Below are 18,205 nucleotides of genomic sequence, written 5' to 3' on the forward strand. Positions count from 1 at the left end.
TAGGAAGGTACAGTGTAGGGGGTAAAGCCTGAAGGGCACGCCCCTTAATTAATTAATTTTCAAGTGTCCTGCCTCCTGGAGGATGGAGCTTAACCCCATGGTTCCCTGTGTCCCCCTAAGACGACAGAGAAATGAGAATTGAACTCAATAGTAAAAATCCAAATCCCACTGAGACTTTTACATTGAGTAGGAGAAACAATAGCCCATCTGAAAGCAGTTTCATCATGAAGTGCTGGCTCTTTCTAAAAGCACAGGATCAGGCAAAATTACTTGAGATGGCTGCCTATATAGCAATATTACAACTAAAAAATATACACTAGTTGATTCAGGAATAAAATTTTATATGGCAGTGTGAATTATTTGCAGTGTAAACAGTGTAATTTAGCAAAAACTACACCATAAAAATCATGACAGAATCCCTTTAAGCAAAGGATCAGAACATATAGAGTTTATCCATAAATAACAAGTGTGTTGATATATTTCTGTAAATTAAAGAAACATGGTCAGTAAGGTTAGTGGCACATGGATTGGTCTCTCTGAAGGCTTATATACACCAGCAGAGAAAAGCCTTCTACTGCCTTCTGCTACCTGAACAAACAAAGCAAATTTTGGCACAGAAACAGGTATGCATTTTTGCACCAAAATCCACTCAATGTGTGCTCTTATGATGGGCTGATCCCATGTCTGTCAGAGCACACACATTCAGGTAGTGAAAAGCAGTGTATTGGTTTAACACCAGTGGAAGGACCAACCGCATGCCATTAGACTTTAAAAAAGAAATGTATATATTTACAATAAAAAAAATTACCTATTTTTCCAAATGGATCATCTTTAAATGGATCGCCTGGAATATAAGGGAAACACAATATGTAACATTTGTGTGCTTTTCAAAGCTTCTTACAAAGGGACAGAAATGAATAACTATTTTTCTAAAAGGGTCATTTAGCATTCATAATTGTTTCCGCCCTTAGCTCTGCTGTTCACTTCACATGTTGCCCAGTAGAGTATGTGGTCTTATCCACTCAATTAAGCATGAGGATTACCTCCTGGTTTGCCATTTACCTTAGGGAAGTAATAGGCCATTCTTTAAAGGATCAGTTTTTAAAGTTTGTATCTGTTCATCCAGAACCTACAAATAAACAATTTTCTTAAGCAAGAAATGTCCTATAGTCAGTCCGTAGTCTTGTGGAGGGCCATGAATTGCATTTACACTCCGGTTTACCGTCCGGTTTAAGAACAAAGTCTACGGTATTATTCTCAGTTATTGGTCTTTGACAAATTTTCCATGACTTACTGCCCACAAAAGGATCACTCTGAAAAAAATCCAATCCGGGATCGTGAACAGGAGCAGCAGGGGGAGCAACTGGATTCACATCATAGGGATCAACCTGAAAAGTGACCGCCTCCTACAGATAAAACATATTTCAGATTAATTTGGTTCAACTACTTCATTAGAAAAACTATGCTACTGTATGAAAAGAAGGACATTGCAGTGTACTATCAAATTGGAGACGCTCCCTAACTTTTTTATTTCCACTAAAAATGTAACATATCACACGGCACCTCTCACTGGAAGTGATACCGAACTACCAATATTTTAGGAAAACTGAGCCACAGGGCCTTTGTATGTAATTCTCGGCTAATTATATACAATTATTAGCTTATTCTCAGCTAATAAACAGAGGTAATTTACCAAAACATGTTTAATAGAAAATGGAATACAGAAATGTGGAGAAAATAGTCCTCTACTGCCATTAGAGCTATGGCATAACAGGCATTATTTACACAGCAGCTAGATGCAGTAGCAATCAAAAAAGTTAGCGGTTCACTTTCCTTTGAGGATGACTATTCATCACACATGGGCACATACAATCATTTCAAAATGCAAAGAGATGAAACAGTTCAGAAGCTATTTCTTCAAGAACAATAAGAACATATGCTTCAAAAAGCACTGATGTCTAAAGCTGGCCATAGATGCAACAATCCGATCGTTTTGGATCGTGTGTGGAAAATCCCGACATTTTTCGTCCAGCGGAGATCGGTCGTTTGGTCGATCGGACAGGTTAGAAAATTTCTGTCGCCTGCCGATAATATCTCTGCATGTATTGCTGATTGTACGATTTTCAGTAGGAGACTGTCACTAGCTTTGTCAGACATAACTATCATATTGCAGATTGCTGTCAGGGGCAGAACATTGGCTGATCTGTTATTTTGTACTTTATTTGATCTGAATGGTAAGAGTTTGATCTGAATGGTAAGTGGCGGGTCGGGAGATGGGAAAGTCAGATCATACATTGATTCGTACGATCGGATCTTTGCGTCTCTGGCCAGCTTAAGTCACAGGTACAGACAAAAATGACTCATCTACGTTATGACTAAGTACTAAGTTTAGTTACTGGAAATAGCAGCATTACATTATAAATTGGAAAGCTTAGTAACCAATTTAGATGGCCTTTTAACTTTTTTTTAGTTGTGATATTAAGAATATACAGGTATAGGACCTGTTATCAAGTGCTGGGACCTGGTATTTCGGATAAAGGGTCTTTCCAAAATTTGGATACCTAATGCAAACATTAAATAGACCGAAAAGGCTGATTTTGCTTCCAGTAAGGATTAATTATATCTTAGTTTGTACCTGTACTACAATTGCAACTTTAGTTTTAGTTCAATGTCCCTAAACTCTTTGTCCATCCTCCTGAAATTCTACATTCCAAGTCTAAAGGTCTACGTAGGGCGAAGTGGTTTAAGACGTATTTCTATTTTCTGACGGTTGCTAATTGATGCATCAGTGCTTTCGTGTATCTATAATTTTGCAAGGTAAGAGGGGACCCTTCCCCAATGTTTGACTGAAAGGGGAGGCTTGAACCCCAAAAATCTGAAAACCAAGGTAATTTCTAGCTGGAAAAGATCAATCTCATTTTCTTATAATGTCTGTTCCTAGTTCATTCCAAATACCTCCTCTTAGTAAACATTGTACGTTAGTATTTTACACATTGCACAAACACTCCAGTCAGGAACTGGATTAGCAGACTATTTTAAGGCTAACACTAAACAGAATTTGTATCTGCTTATGATATGAACGTGCAGACATACCTTTTCAGCAACTGGTACATTTGCAGTTTCATCTTTTTCTTCCCCATCACTCCCAGAAGTCTGATTTATTTCAGGACTGCTCCCAACCTACAACATGTAAATCAATAAATTACAGTTATTAGAGATATTAAATTACATTACCAGATACAGCTTCCATCCAACAATCCATGCAAACTAGTGCATAATATTTGCTCAACCGAAAAAAAAAAAAATGCAACAGCACTGCCTACTTATAAATTCAATTACAATTGTAAAATAAATACTGAAATATGTTAGTGGAAGAAATCAGATAGCTATGCAATACATGTAGGTAACAGTCAATGTACACTCACAGGAGAGCTACGGCTCTGGTGATCTAGCTGACTTGGGCTGTCACTCCCTGTATTCTCATGCAGATTTGTAGGTTCACTGCTGCTGTTACTTAGACTGGAGTGATCTCCAATACCATTTACCAGGTGATGGCACCAGTTAAGCTGCTCTACATTATTCTCTGAAGCTTTCATTTCTTCCAGCTTTGCCTGAACCTTAAATACGACAATAAAAAATAACATAAGAAAAGTATTGCTACTAATTTTATTAACATTAAATACCATGATATTGCCCATTCAATTGGGATTATCTTTGTGTGTTCATGCCAAGGGGTATTTTTTTTTCTTTTTAGACATTTCACCATCCATAGAAAAACTCATGTAGTGATAGATTAGTGCTGAGACTCAGCATAAAGACTAACACCTAAAGATATTTCATCATAGGCAAACCTGCACTCACGTATTTATAATGCATGGTCATCTGTGCAAATGATTTGTTGAAACTAAAAACTTTCAGTTGTTTTAGGACTTGCAATCCTTCATTATTTTTAAACAATCTTATATTATCTGGGTCTTCAGCAATTCATATAGGTTAGCATCAAATCTGGCAATGCCAATTCAGTCTATATTTACAGAAGAATGGAACCTCAAAAGAAAAAGCCCACACCTCCCTGTTAGGATAGAGAGTTTGGGTTGCTTAAAGGGAAAACACACCATATTTAAAATGAAGGTTCCTCTTCCTGAATTTCCCCTTTATTAGACAGAGACAATTCATCTTCTGCATGTTTGCACAAATACATTTTTTAAACTTGTCTGCAATTAAGCATTTTCTTCATAAATTCAAGTCTATAGCACAGGTATGGGATTCATTATCCAGAAAGCTCCAAATTACGGAAAGGCCATCTCCCATAGACTCAATTTTATCCAAATAATCCAAATTTATAAAAATGAATTCCCTTTTCTCTGTAATAGAATACAGTACATTGTACTTGTTCCAAACTAAGATATAATTAATCCTTATTTGAAACAAAACCAGCCTATTGAGGTTATTAAATGTTTACATGATTTTCTAGTTAACTTAATGGGGAAGGAAACCTAGCCGTGCAAACCCCCCACCCCCCCTCCCGTTTGTTGCCCACCCTCCCTCCTCCCCCCTGGCCTACCCGTCCCGCTGGGCAAATGCCCCTAACTTGTTACTTACCCTTCTGCGCAGGTCCAGTCCAGGGAGTTCACAGACGACATCTTCTTCCACGCGATCTTCTTCCTGCTTTGAACGGCGCATGCGCAGTAGGATCATTTCGCCGGTTGCGCAGTAGATCCGTACCGGCGAAATTATCCTACTGCGCATGCGCCAAAACGCCGTTCACAGCAGGAAGAAGATCGCGTGGAAGAAGATGTCGTCTGTGAACTCCCTGGACTGGACCTGCGTAGAAGGGTAAGCAACAAGTTAGGGGCATTTGCCCAGCGGGACGGGTAGGCCAGGGGGGAGGATGGGCAACAAACGGGAGGGGGGTGGGGGGTTTGCGCCGACAAGGTTTCCTTCCCCTTTAAGGACTGAAGATCCAAATTATGCAAAGATCCATTATACGGAAAACCCCAGGTCTCGAGCATTATGAATAACAGGTCCCATACCTGTAGAAGATATGTCTTCATTTTATTCTCAAATTAATGGAAGACTATATTAATTAAATAATCTGGTAATATTTACGTTTAGACTGCATCCTGGTTTGCATTAAAGAACATGGACAATGAGCACCCTTGGACTTCACAGGCTTTCCTGCCAACTAATTACATGCCTTACTCTATTGGGTGGTCATTTTCCATTTTGTGTGACTTTCAAAAAAAGGGTACATAAAACAAGGTCAAGAATTAGTGCAGTACCAATTTTAAATCAAAGTCCAAATCCTATTTCCACTTAAACTCTAACACCCCACTCCGGTTTCTACACACAGTTTGATAGCAGTAAAGAGGAACAATATATAATGAACGGAAACCGACAGATAAACTATAGCCTCATAAATCAGTCATCAAAGAATCCTATCACACTGGCATACATATCTGTTGATATTAAATCTTGTACCTTGGGCCACAAATTTGTGATACTCTATGGGGGGAATTCACAAAAGTGGTGATACCAAGACGAAATAAAAGTGGAGATAAAAAAAGTCAGATCTCCCACCAAATTCACAAACCTCTATCTCTACTTTTGTATTTGTCTTTTAGGGTAAGGCCAGACGAGGAGATTCAGGGAGATTTTGTCGCATGGCGACTTATCGCCACGTCTTTTGCGCGATTATCTCCCCGAACTGCCTCAGCGTCTTTTCCCCATAGGCTACAGCGCAAAATCGCCTGCGCTAATGCACATGCGGCGATGCGTTTTCAATAGTCGCCCAAAGTTGCCTCAAAAACTAAAAAATTGGCTGGGAGGCTTTACTTTTCCTTTTAAAAATATATTCACTCAAATAAAAACTTTTTACATATTAAATTGTATAAAATACACTTTTTTGTTAAATCAGTGTTTTACTTGTTTTGTTAATGGGACTTTTATACCTATAGGGTTAGTCAGAAACGTGTGCCCTGACTAGAAGATGCTAATCCCTATTAATATGATAATAATTCCACAATGGAGCACATACAAGAGGTATGAAATGAAGATTGGGTGAAACAGAGCAAATGATTTTAGAACTGATGTGACACATGGGTAAGAGTTATACTGAGCTTTACTCCATTTTCAAAATGTCGGGAGAAAATGTAATTTAAAATGTAGTTTTTTGAGCCATTTTTATGTTGTTTGAAAGACAAATTCATTAAAGTGTCTATAAACTGTCTTTCTTTCACTGAAAAATGAAAAGTGGCGGTTAAGTGGGAATTTTGATGGATTTCTGTTTGAGAATATGGAGAAAGTATTTTACACCAGTTTACCGCTACTTATACTCCAAAAATAGGCTGTTTCCACTTTTGTGAATTACCCCCTATGTGGCTTCTCACGGTTTTCCTAACAGGCCAAAAATGAAGGTTCTAACATTATTTTGTTTAGTCTTCCCTCTTGGTTTCTACTAGGAAAATGGAACCCATTGCAACTTCCATGGCAGTTGTGTGGATCCTGCTGGTGCACTTGCAGTCAGGCAACAGTAACTTGGAAATGCCCATTGCTGCATCTCTATCACTTAACCTAAGAAAATACAGGTGTTTATGATTACAGTGGAGCAAATTCAGAGTTGACAACCTCCCACCAAGCTGGTTATTGCACAGGCGGCAAAATTCTATGAATTGTCCCTTGTGTTATTGACTTTAATAAGCTGATCAGGAAGCTGGAAAAAAATAAACATGTATTGCATTATGGTCCCCTTACAAGAAACAAGAACAATGTGGCATACAGCCAAGGAGGCCAAAAAATTAATTGTTTGATACGTGCCCTGTTGAAATAAAAAACTTTGTAGCAGTGACAACGCCCTGGATTTCTAACTCATATAGAAAGAGAACATAAATCTATGCCTGCATATGTATTTCCCATGTAGTAAGCATACTTCTGCAAGGAAACACAAGGTTTTAGTTGCCTTTAAATTGTAAAAATTCTGGAACTTTCTTACAGAGCATATTTCCAACTGGGATTCCTGCAGCTCCTGCTCCAGAGGTGCCAGCCTCTGCTTCCCAGCTTCCAGATTCTCTTCTAATAGAATTGCTTCCTCTTGGAGCTGGTTCAGCTCTGACTTTGCCTTGCTCAGCTCATCTTCATAACTGGAAATTTGTGTTTCTTGAGTAGTTATTTCCAGCTTTAATGACGCAATCTATATACATGAACAAAGACACACACACACAGAATCTATCACAACATGTTTTATAGAAACAAGCACAGATACTGTACTACTAAAATGTAAACAATCACTTATATCAAGAAAATATGGTAATTGATGCTTAAAGAGATACGGACACCAGAAATGATGCCTTTTTTACATCATAAAATTGACTTTGCACGCTACTTATAATTTTGCCATAAAGTATTTGCCCAATGGTTTTACATTACCTATCTGTCTCATCTGTGAGGGAGATGCCATATTTGTGCAGCAGGAGTCTGTTATCATTAGAAACTTTAACTGACAGGCTGAGATGGGACAGTCAGGTTGGCAAAACAGTCAGGTTTAGGAACTTCAACTAACAATTACTTACAAAAACAAACCTCTCCGCAAAAAACAATCAGCATGACCTATAGGTAACTTTTAATGTACATTCATATTTTAAAAAGTATTTTTTAGTGTCAGTATCACTTTAAGACTCTTAGGGGGTTATTTATCAAAAGAAGAGTTTGTGAGGGTTTTTTTCTACCTCGAATAAATTCACAACTGGGATGTTTGCTTATTTATGAATATATCCCAATGTAAAAAAAACTTGTTTAAATGCAATTGGGGGAAAACTCAAATGCCTTGAATTGATCGAATTATAGGCTAAAAAACCTCCAATACCGCAAACTGGTCGAATTTCCAAGTGACAACACCATAAAAAAACCTGAAAATCATAAAGGCAAAATACATCTTCAAATGGTTCAAGGGACCTCTGCCATTGACTTCTAGATGGAGCTGGAGTATTTTCAGATTCAGGCTTTTAGCAGCTTTCAGCATAATAAATCTTGAAAAATTTGAGGTTTTTTTTTTAATCTTGAAAAACTCGAGTTTTTAGTGTAACTGCTCTAGGAAAACTCAAATTGGGAATTTTGGGAAAAACACAACTCAATCTTTAATAAATAACCCACCTTATGTAGTATCTTATCGCTACAGAGAAACTCTGCTCAAAGTCCTTTAAATCACAAATAAAAAAAGGTGTATCATGACATAATTAATTTCTTCTTTAGATCAGACCCACCTTTATCCTGGCTGAATATACTTAAAATAGATACATTTTCCTACTACTTTACATTTATTGACAGACAAAACATACTTAAGGCATGTCCCTGAAGTGTCTACTATACAAATTAGAGCTGCCTTTTGACGTACTTACAGTTACATAACACTGCACATTCCCATTTTCTACCAACAAACTTAGTGTGGAAACTCTTCTATTTAGTAAAAATTATATTATTTTGTTTGTGTATGCTGATGTAACCCCCATCTATTTTCACAAAGAAATAGCTACTTATTGAGATCTTTGGGAAGAAATATTAGCTTCAAAGAAATGCAAAAGGAATTAAACTGTTTAGGCTACAGATAAATTATCTGTTATTTACAAATATACATTTGAAGAAGTAAGCACTATAGTAATTTTTTTCTGACATAGACTGCAATATCTGCTGCCTCATACCATCTGAGTCTCTTCTGTACACTTTAGTCGCAGCTCATGTAGTTGACTTTCCAATTTTGCTTTCTGTTCATCCAGTTCAGTCAGAATGTCTTGCACTTCCTGCTTTTGAGACTTTAAGTTCTGCAGGTTAATGGTCTCACGCTCCACCTCATCTTGAAGGTCCTGTAGAAGATATAGATGCTTTCTAAATTAAGTCCAAAACTAAAGCCATCTATACACAGTCCACGTTTAGCTACTGACTTGGCCTCTCCACACCAAGTTGGTAGTTTACAGGACCATGTATGGGGCCAAAACAACAGCCTGTCTAACCTATAACTGGTTTATTATTTACCAACAGGCTTAAAAATCCCATTTGGTCTCAATAGGCCAAATTACGATCTGGTTGCTAGGCTGGAGACTAAACAATTCACAGACAAACAGGATTCCTCAGACCGAGTAGAAACCATAATGGCCTGCCTCTTGTTAGCATGGACCCCTCAACCCCCTACCTCGCTTTGTACCATGTTAAGGCATGAAACCCTCCTATGTGTAAGGCAGGAAGTAACCTCACCAGTGACCTGATACTCACACACCATTTGCTAAAATTGTTGAGGACAGTCCTTCTGTCCACTGTAAGCTGATAGACAGGTGCAGGACAGTGCACACTGAAAAGCCATGGGCCCTCAAATCCTAGAATCAATCACTTCATCAAGTAACAAGGTGAGAGAGATTTAATGCCATCCAAAGAGGGGGGAATGGTTTGTGCAATTCACGGTTTCCTCTCAATATGAGGATCATGTATGTAGTGTTAACGGAGGGGGGGGGGGGTGTGCCTGTAGGTATGGAGACAACAACTGACTGCAACCATTTCCTTTCAAGAACACAAAAAGTTTTAAATAGCTGTTACTTAATTATATTCTATTCTTCACACACTGAACGACTGTTACATTATATTATAGACAAACATTTAAGGTTGTAAAAGGTAAATAAAAATGTAAACCCCCCCCACATATTTACATTTCACAAAGTAATATTTTTATTACACTGCTAATGTTTACAATGTGCACAGCACATGAAAAAACTGCTTGAAATTGTAATTATCAGTACAATGTTTTATCTTTTTTTCCCCATTAACAATTTCACTGTAAATTCTCAAAAGAATAAATAAATAGTACCAAATAAAAAGCTCATTGCTCAACAGGCAACACAACTGAGGGAAAAGGGTTAACAGCTCTCCGTTTCCTACTTGAATAAAGCACAGTATGATATAAATATTCATGGCACCTGCTCACGCAAGCAGAGAAGACAATTTAACCAGAAATCACTGTGTTAGCCAGTTTCCATTATTTACAGTAGATGATATCTTGATTCAAAACAGTGAAAGTCAATAAAAATTATTAAGACTGTTTTGATGGTGTGACTTTTAAATCAATACTATGAACAAACAGTACAATAAAAAGTATCATTGGTGATTTTTTTCCATAAGCACCAATCTTAACAGTGAATAAGGGTTAACCATCTCTTTGCTTGAAGGGAATGTAATACCACTATATTTTTAGATTAACCCAAGAAAGTCCCTGTTAGAAACACAGCAATCAGTGTTTTTACAAAAAAAAATGATGGCAGAAACACAATTTAGAAATTCTTTCATTTTCAATTATTTTCTATCAAATGTATTTAGTTATATTAATAGCCTCTTCCTTCTGGCTCTCCTAGTCTCCTATTGGCCTCTCTGAACAGTATTAATCAAGCAGCCATTACAAATTTTGCACAGTTTTCGCTTACCTGAACCTCGCTCGTTCTGGATTTAACTGCATCCTCCTTCTCACTCAGTTCCTTCACAACGCTTGTTTTTTCCCTAGAAGACCAACACACCATACAAGAATATCTGAAGACATCACTAACAGCTGGCATGCTGATCCATCCCCCTAAACCCGAGTCCCACTTTAGATACATAATGGAGACCACCAAACTGCAAAGTACATACGCCCAGAGGGATTCAGGCCCAGGAAACACTAAAACCAGTGCCTCATTGTAGAAGAGAAGACATGAAGAATAGGAAATGCAGGAGGAGGGGATAAAGAAATCAATGAAATAGAATGTCTTTGGTGAGCTCACTGTTGCTAAGGAGAAATCAGCTAATGCAAACTGCTGGGAATTTAGATGGGAGGGGTGGTAAAACAAGCTGTCAGCCTGTACATTTAACTGCAGAACCCGTATGAAAGGTTAAGACAATTTATCAAAATAACAGTGATTTTCATTTACTTATATCAACTAAGAGGAAACAAATGTCTGGTCATCGTAGCAATCTTTAATGGCTTAGTACAATTAAATAACACATAAAGCAAAAATATATTGGCAGGAATTGACCTTCAGTGACCCAGTACGGGGATAAAAATCATATGCAAGAACTAAGCAGGGCATTAATCTTTTGGTTTATATTGATTTACAGCACACACATACTAGATTTACAGGTATGGGATCCATTATATGAAAAACCGTTATCTAGAAAGCTCAGAATTACGGGAAAGGCTGTCTCCCATAGACCCCATTTTACCCATGCAATCCAAATTTTTAAAAATGATTTCCCTTTTCTCTGTAATAATCAAACAGTACCTTGTACTTGATCAAAACTAAGATATAATTAATCGTTATTGGAAGCAAAACCAGCGTATTGTTTTTTTTTAAATGTTTACATAATTTTATTAGTAGACAAGGTATGAAGATCTGTTATCCGGAAAACCTCAGGTCCCGAGCATTCTGGATAACAGGTCCCATACCTATATATATTAAGTGAATACACACAAATGTATTTTAAGAGAAAGCATGAAACTGACACAAACAAGTCCAGTTTGCATTACTCCTTCAGTGTTCTAGTAAGCAATCATATTCATAGGCAGGCTGTTATTTTCTGCTTCTGGGCTTATGTTGAAAATCTGCATAATCATTTAACTAAAAACAAGACCCATATTTTTTTTTTTCTACTATAACGCCATTGCTTTGTTTGTAACCTTTCTAATACCTGATACATGAGCATTTATAAAAATCCAGAAAGCTCAGAATTATAGAAAGGTCATCTCCCATAGAGTCCATTTTATGCAAATAATTCTTAAAAATTATTTCCATTTCTTTGTAATAATAACAATGTACTGTGTGCTTGATAGTAACTAAGCTGCCTAAATCCATATATCCTTTGGAATTGCCAAACAAAAATGTAAATGCAAAAAAAGAAAGGTTTATTGCTTGACGTTTCAGTCTCACACAGAAACCTTTATCTGGAGTGAAAAACCTGCCATAGTCTCCCCAAAAGTTGCCCTACAAGATATTATCTGTGTATTTAAATTATTGCTGGTGGAAAAGTATTTTATGGAGGTTTGTTTCTGTGGTAACACAGATTTAAATGTGGGCAACAAGAATCCCCATGTGCCAGTACCCTTAAATTGTTATCTGGTTGCTAGTCTCACTTACCCTAGCAACCAAGCAGTTATCTGAATGGAAGACTAAAAAATAAAAAGTTTCTCCAGCCCGATATATCAAATGCTAATTTCAGGCTAGAATTGTATTAGGTATCAATATTTTTACTTTTATTTATATCCAGACAGCCCTCTTATGCACGTAAACATACATAATACAATTGCAGTCTGAAATTAGCATTTTACATATCAGGCCGGAGAAAGACAGACAAATAGCTCAGCAATACGAAAAAAATAAAGACCACAGTCTACAGCATATTCCTTTTAAACACTGAATAATGTTTTTTGAAAATGTTAGTTTCCTGTTCAGTAAAGAAATATATGCAAGTATGGAATCCATTACCCGGAAACACGTTATCCATAAAGCTCCGAAATATGGGACGGCCATCTCCCATAGGCACCATTTTATCCAAATAAATCAAATCTTTAAAAATTATTTCCTTTCTCTCTGTAATAATAAAACTGTACATTCTACTTGGTCCAAACTAAGGTATAATTAATCTGCATTAAAGGCAAAACAAGCCTTTATTATTTTTTTAAATGATTTTCTAGTAGCCTTAAGGCATGAAGATCCAAATTACAGAAAGATCTGTTATCTGGAAAATGCCAAGCATTCTACATTACAGGTCCCATACCTGTACTAACAAAAATAAATATGTACTAAAACAGGTAGACCATCCACAGACAGATAAGGAAAACAAAATGCTGATTTTTCCACCCAAATATACATGGCTGGATTTACTACAATTTTTAGGGCCAGATTTCAGCAAATTTCATTCAGTGGCCACTCCCTTTGTGCAATAAAGGTCACCTCTTTAGCAGTCCCAAGATAAATCTCAGATAACCATCAATGCAATAAGAGTAGAACCACTCCTTCCTGATGAACAGCAAAGCTTTAAAAATTGCAGTCATCTAGTAGGCCGTCTATGAACTACTGACTCACCCATCATTACTGGGAAAACGTTGCTGTGGAAACTTGAAGCAGTCCCTCACCATCCGTAACATGACAACAATGAATATATGTTTAAGAGGGGCATTTTACCCCAAAATCAAATGAAATAGATAGGGAACACAGACCAGGGCACAGGCAGAGATGAAAAAAGAACAGTGCAATCCATCTTCTTCAAAAGGTTATAATCCCAAAGGCACGATCTAACAGATGAGGCGTAAGCGTCTGTATGCAACAACCACAACACAAGGTGTTTACCATAGTTCTGAACTAGAAACACTACCTTGCCTCCCAGGTGCCATATTCTCATTCATATCAGCATTAAAGTAACAGCACCATTCAATTAAAAAAAGAAAAAGTAAACATATATGGTATGGTGGTGAACTATTTGCAAACTTCTGCAATTACAAGATTTTTTTGGTCACTTGATACCGTTCTATTACATATCTATTCAAAAGCAATTTCATGATGTTCATTGTTTAACTAGCTTCTCTTCTGCTAACAGCAATTCTTTAGAAACAGGTATTGATATATAGTGCTAAAATTAAAGCGGTTTAACTTTTATATTCAGCAAATGCTTTCACCTTAGCATTTTCAGTCTCACTTGCTGCTTCTGCAGAGAAGTTAGCAAAACAAAATATCAGTCCACAGATAAGCCCTCTGTACAATGAGCTGCTTCATATTTTAAAGCCTAACAAAGGTTGCAAGGGTAGAGTTTGTTTATGCAGAGATCATTATCTCCCTATGGCATATAGGGGCTTGGCCGCAAGGGCTTACAACTATAGGGGGGGATAAGCGAGACCAGGGCCGGAACTAGGGGTAGGCAGAAGAGGCACGTGCCTAGGGTGCAATGGTGGAAAAATGAATATTGCTTGAAAATGCGCATCTAAAAGACACTAGTGAAAATCAATACTGTGTTTATAGCACCTTAAATGGGTTGTCCACTTTGTGTTAACTTTTATTATGATGTAGATAATGATATTCTGAGGCAATTTGTATTTGATTTTCACTTTTCATTATTCACGGTTTTTGACTTATTTAGCTTTATTCAACAGCTTGCAATTTCAGCAATCTGATTACCAGGGTCCAAACTACCCTAGCAACCATGCACTTGGCCATTCTATAACATACTAAAAGTTAACTAAATCTTATCTGGCACCTGTCCATTCAAACAGAGTGCACATCATCAAATCTGTGCTGCTGAGATTGTGTTCTGGCTGTACATGTATGTAGGTATGCTGGCACGACCATTAGAAGTCCAGGTATGGGAACTGTTATCCAGAATGCTCGGGACCTGGGGTTTTCCGGATAAAGGATATTTCCGTAATTTGGGTCTTCATGCCTTAAGTCTACTAGAAATTCATTTAAACATCAATAGGGTGGTTTTGCTTCCAATAAGAATTAATTATATCTTAGTTGGGATCAAGTACAAGCTACTGTTTTATTATTACAGAGAAAAAGGAAATTTTAAAAATTTGGATTATTTGGATAAAATGGAGTCTATGGGAGATAGCCATTCTGTAATTCGGAGCTTTCTGGATATCGGGTTTTTGCATAAGGGATCCTATACCTCTATATAGCAGCACTGCCAGATCATTTGGATAAGAGCTTCAATGTAGTTTAGAGCTAGAACCTCTATAGACTAAGCACTGTTAGTGTATGCCTGTGTGGTAGCTGAGCTAGCAGTAGTGCCCAGTGTTTGAGATTCCCATTTATTATTTTCAGTGAGAGCATTTATTTTTCTAGGGGAGAACCTGTTGACATATTCCCAGAGCCTACTACCTGGAAGCTTCACCACATTATGTATGTTAATCAAAAACATCAAGGAGACAGCGAGGTTTGCCCTTTGCCAGCAGTAGCACTAAACTAAAAATAATATATGGTTCTATAATGCAGAAGAAGCCCACAGAAAATCTATGTGGTTGTTATAGAGATCACAGGAAGGCACCCAGGAGACAGTGTAACTAAGCATTTATACCCCAGAGATTAAAGCTCAGCAATGCCTTTTGGGATGCCAAAAATGAATGGTTCTTGATGATGGGACATACTGCACATACTTTCCATGTATGCTACCTATAGCAAAAAATTATATATGTCCTGCTACCATATTATACAGATGACCGACTTCTTGAAGAAAACTTGGTTCCTTTAAATTAGAGGTTGCAGCATGAACTAATATTGCCCAATACTTTGCTAATGATTTCACTAAGAATACACACACACACACCAAACGTATTTGTTTAGTCTTCATTTAGGCTCCTTACATAAAATACTCATTTAACGGCCTTACATAAAATAATTGCCCCTGATGAACACAAAAGTAGCGCTGAAAAACAACGGGTTGGGTTATTTCATAGTGACACAGTATACTTAGGTATATAAGAGCATGCAGGAAAAGTGAAAGGAAGTGGACAAGTGTGGTGAGTAGAAGCATTCATGACTAGATTTGTATATCAAGTAGACCTTGCTGAGGAGTAGTGATGGATGAATTTGTCACGTTTATCTGAAAAATGGAAGTCAAAGGGCGTCAAAATTATTTAGATGCTTGCCAATTTCACCCCCTGCGCCAATTTCTATATGAGCACCTATTTTGGCAAAATGCGTTAAAGTCGAGCGCCCAAATTTTTTCAACGTGGCCGATTTTTCGCCTGCAAATTTATTCACTGGCGGCGAAATGCAGAAATTCCCCGCAAATTTGAGCCTGCCGAATTTATTCCCCCATCACTACTCCTACAATTCAACCAGCCATGTAAAGCAATTATATTTATCTGAATTCATATATTGTGAATACATTGTCCCTTTTCTAGAACGCAAATAATGCATGATCACTGCAACTGTATCAGTGGCATAACCAGATGTTAATGGGCCCAACAGCCAATTAATTTTAGGGCCCCAACATATCCAGAGGTTGTCCTGCTTTGCCAATATATGTAGAAATCATTCATTAATTAGGGCCTCACGTGGCCCCCTATACCTCCTGGGCCCCCTGCAGCCGCGGTCTGCTTCCTCTGTAGTTAAGACCCCTGAACAGTATTAAAAAGATGAGAGGTATAGTTGAGTCCTAACACTATGCTAAAGATGTTAAAACAATTTTATACAACCAATTTTATGATATAGCATACATTTACAGTGTTACGTCAAATAGGCTATTTATTTAACTTCTATAGAAGGTCATTCCAAAGTAATAGCTTAGAGACCAATTTATTTCAGCTTTTATTGAACACATCTAATTTTTTGTGTGTCAAAAGTTTACATACATTTTGCTAGTATTTAGTGGCACTGACTTTTAATTGCTTAACTTGAATGAAATGCTATGGGGCACATTTACTAAGGGTCGAATTTCGAAGTGGCCGTTTTCGATCTAATTCAAATAGTTAGATCGAACGTAGAAACCGATCGGTTGAACGATTTTCAAAAAAAACCCTTCGACTTCTAAAAACTTAGCCACATACTGGCTATAGGTTCTAGGAGGTCCCCATAGGCTAACATAGCAATTCTGCAGGTTTAAGGTGGCGAAGTGGCGTAGTTTTTTAAAGAGACGGTACTTTGATTTTCGAATAGTCGAATATTCAAAGTTTTTTCAATTCAAATCGAATCTTGGCTTATTCGATGGTCGAAGTACCCAGACTCGTTTCTCTCAGCCTGCAAAAAATACACAGACTGAAAGCAAAAGAGCCTTCAATCTGTGTGCCCACAGCCTCTGAATTTCTACACAGCCTTGTTCCTCATAATACATTAGTACTGTTTGCAGAAAAACACCCCCACAAAATGATGATGTTTGGATGGTGTTTTTCAGTTTAAAAGCCTTACCCTTCTTCCACCATACACAGTGATAATCATTATTGACATAAATAAAATTAAAAAATAAAAAACATGGGCCCTGTAATACAGAAATAATGTAGATACCTTCTTTCACTTAAAGGGGTTGTTCACCTTCAAACACCTAGTTGTTTTTAGATAGTTCACCAGAAATAACTACCTTTTGAAATTACTTTCTATTTTCTAAGTGTGATGATTTTTCTAATATTGAAGTGCAATTAAAGCAGCTCTGACGGGGGGATGGTTGCCGACCATGTAAATTGTTCTAAATTTAAACATTTAGTTGATACATTTCTTATCTTTGTCCCTGTTGAGCAGAATCCCTGAGTTTAATTTAAGGCAGCTGTTAGAATTGATTCAATAGGTGCTAATACTCCAGAGATTCTGAGAAATATATCAACTAAATGTTGCAAAAATGTAACAGTTTAGAGCCTGTGCCTGAATTACTGAGCTGCCAAACTCAAACAGAGACAGCAACATTAAACTTTAAACTTATATTGTGAAAAAATGGTTAAAAATAAAAAATGGAAAGTGATTGAAAAAAGTCTATTTCTGGTGAACAGTCTGAAAACAATTGAACAGGGGGGGGGGGGGTTAGATTATGCTCACCTCTGCAATTCCACAATCTCATTATTTACAGAATCCAATTCTTTGATGGCAGAGAAATCAGCAACAGGGCTAGAAGCAGAAGGAATCTGTAAGAGAAATGTGAAGTGAATTTCCTAATGCCCACACTGCATCTGGTCTGGTCAATTCCTAGACAGAAAACCAGCGATGAGTCTCAAGTTAACTTACTGTAGTTCAGCAAAAGGCAAACACATATGATCTAAAACCCTGCACTATGAAACAATGTTTGCACATTAGCTTCAATGAACAGCTAGCTTCTCAATATCATTAAAGATATCTGTGGCTAGCAAGTCATATTCAATTTAGCGTGGAGACAAAAAAAAATCCTATCTGAATACACTTGAAATCCATTCAGTTAGCCTGCTTACAAACTAAATTATATTTCTGCATTTATAAGCAACAAGCAAACTAAGCCACTATTGGTGCAAGCTTTGTCGAACACCTATACCCTCTAACCAAATTAGCTCACTCCCGATACAGTACTGATTAGGGATGCACCAAATCCACTTTTTTGGATTCGGCCGAACCCCCGAATCCTTTGTGAAAGATTTGGCCGAATACCAAACTGGATCCTATTTTGGGGTGGGAAGGGGGAAAACATTTTTTACTTCCTTGTTTTGTGACAAAAAGTCACGCAATTCCCCTCCCGCCCCTAATTTGCATAT

The 18,205-nt window shown here is 37.4% G+C and overlaps 1 protein-coding gene across 6 annotated transcripts in view; it reads right to left on the bottom strand.

The window, feature by feature from the left end:
- eps15.L (epidermal growth factor receptor pathway substrate 15 L homeolog) overlaps nt 1–18,205 on the bottom strand; it is a 61,168-nt gene that overhangs the window by 17,584 nt on the left and 25,379 nt on the right. For all 6 annotated transcript variants that reach the window (XM_018258418.2, XM_018258417.2, XM_018258416.2 and 3 more), the window contains exons 12-19: nt 17,523–17,608; nt 10,458–10,530; nt 8,694–8,855; nt 6,992–7,189; nt 3,426–3,617; nt 3,094–3,180; nt 1,295–1,406; nt 809–844 (exon numbers count right to left, since the gene is read on the bottom strand). In XM_018258418.2, the coding sequence (XP_018113907.1) occupies nt 809–844; nt 1,295–1,406; nt 3,094–3,180; nt 3,426–3,617; nt 6,992–7,189; nt 8,694–8,855; nt 10,458–10,530; nt 17,523–17,608 (946 nt within the window). The remainder of the gene's footprint in view (nt 1–808; nt 845–1,294; nt 1,407–3,093; nt 3,181–3,425; nt 3,618–6,991; nt 7,190–8,693; nt 8,856–10,457; nt 10,531–17,522; nt 17,609–18,205) is intronic.

Source organism: Xenopus laevis, chromosome 4L (genome assembly GCF_017654675.1).
Source record: "Xenopus laevis strain J_2021 chromosome 4L, Xenopus_laevis_v10.1, whole genome shotgun sequence".
Lineage (NCBI taxonomy): Eukaryota > Metazoa > Chordata > Amphibia > Anura > Pipidae > Xenopus > Xenopus laevis.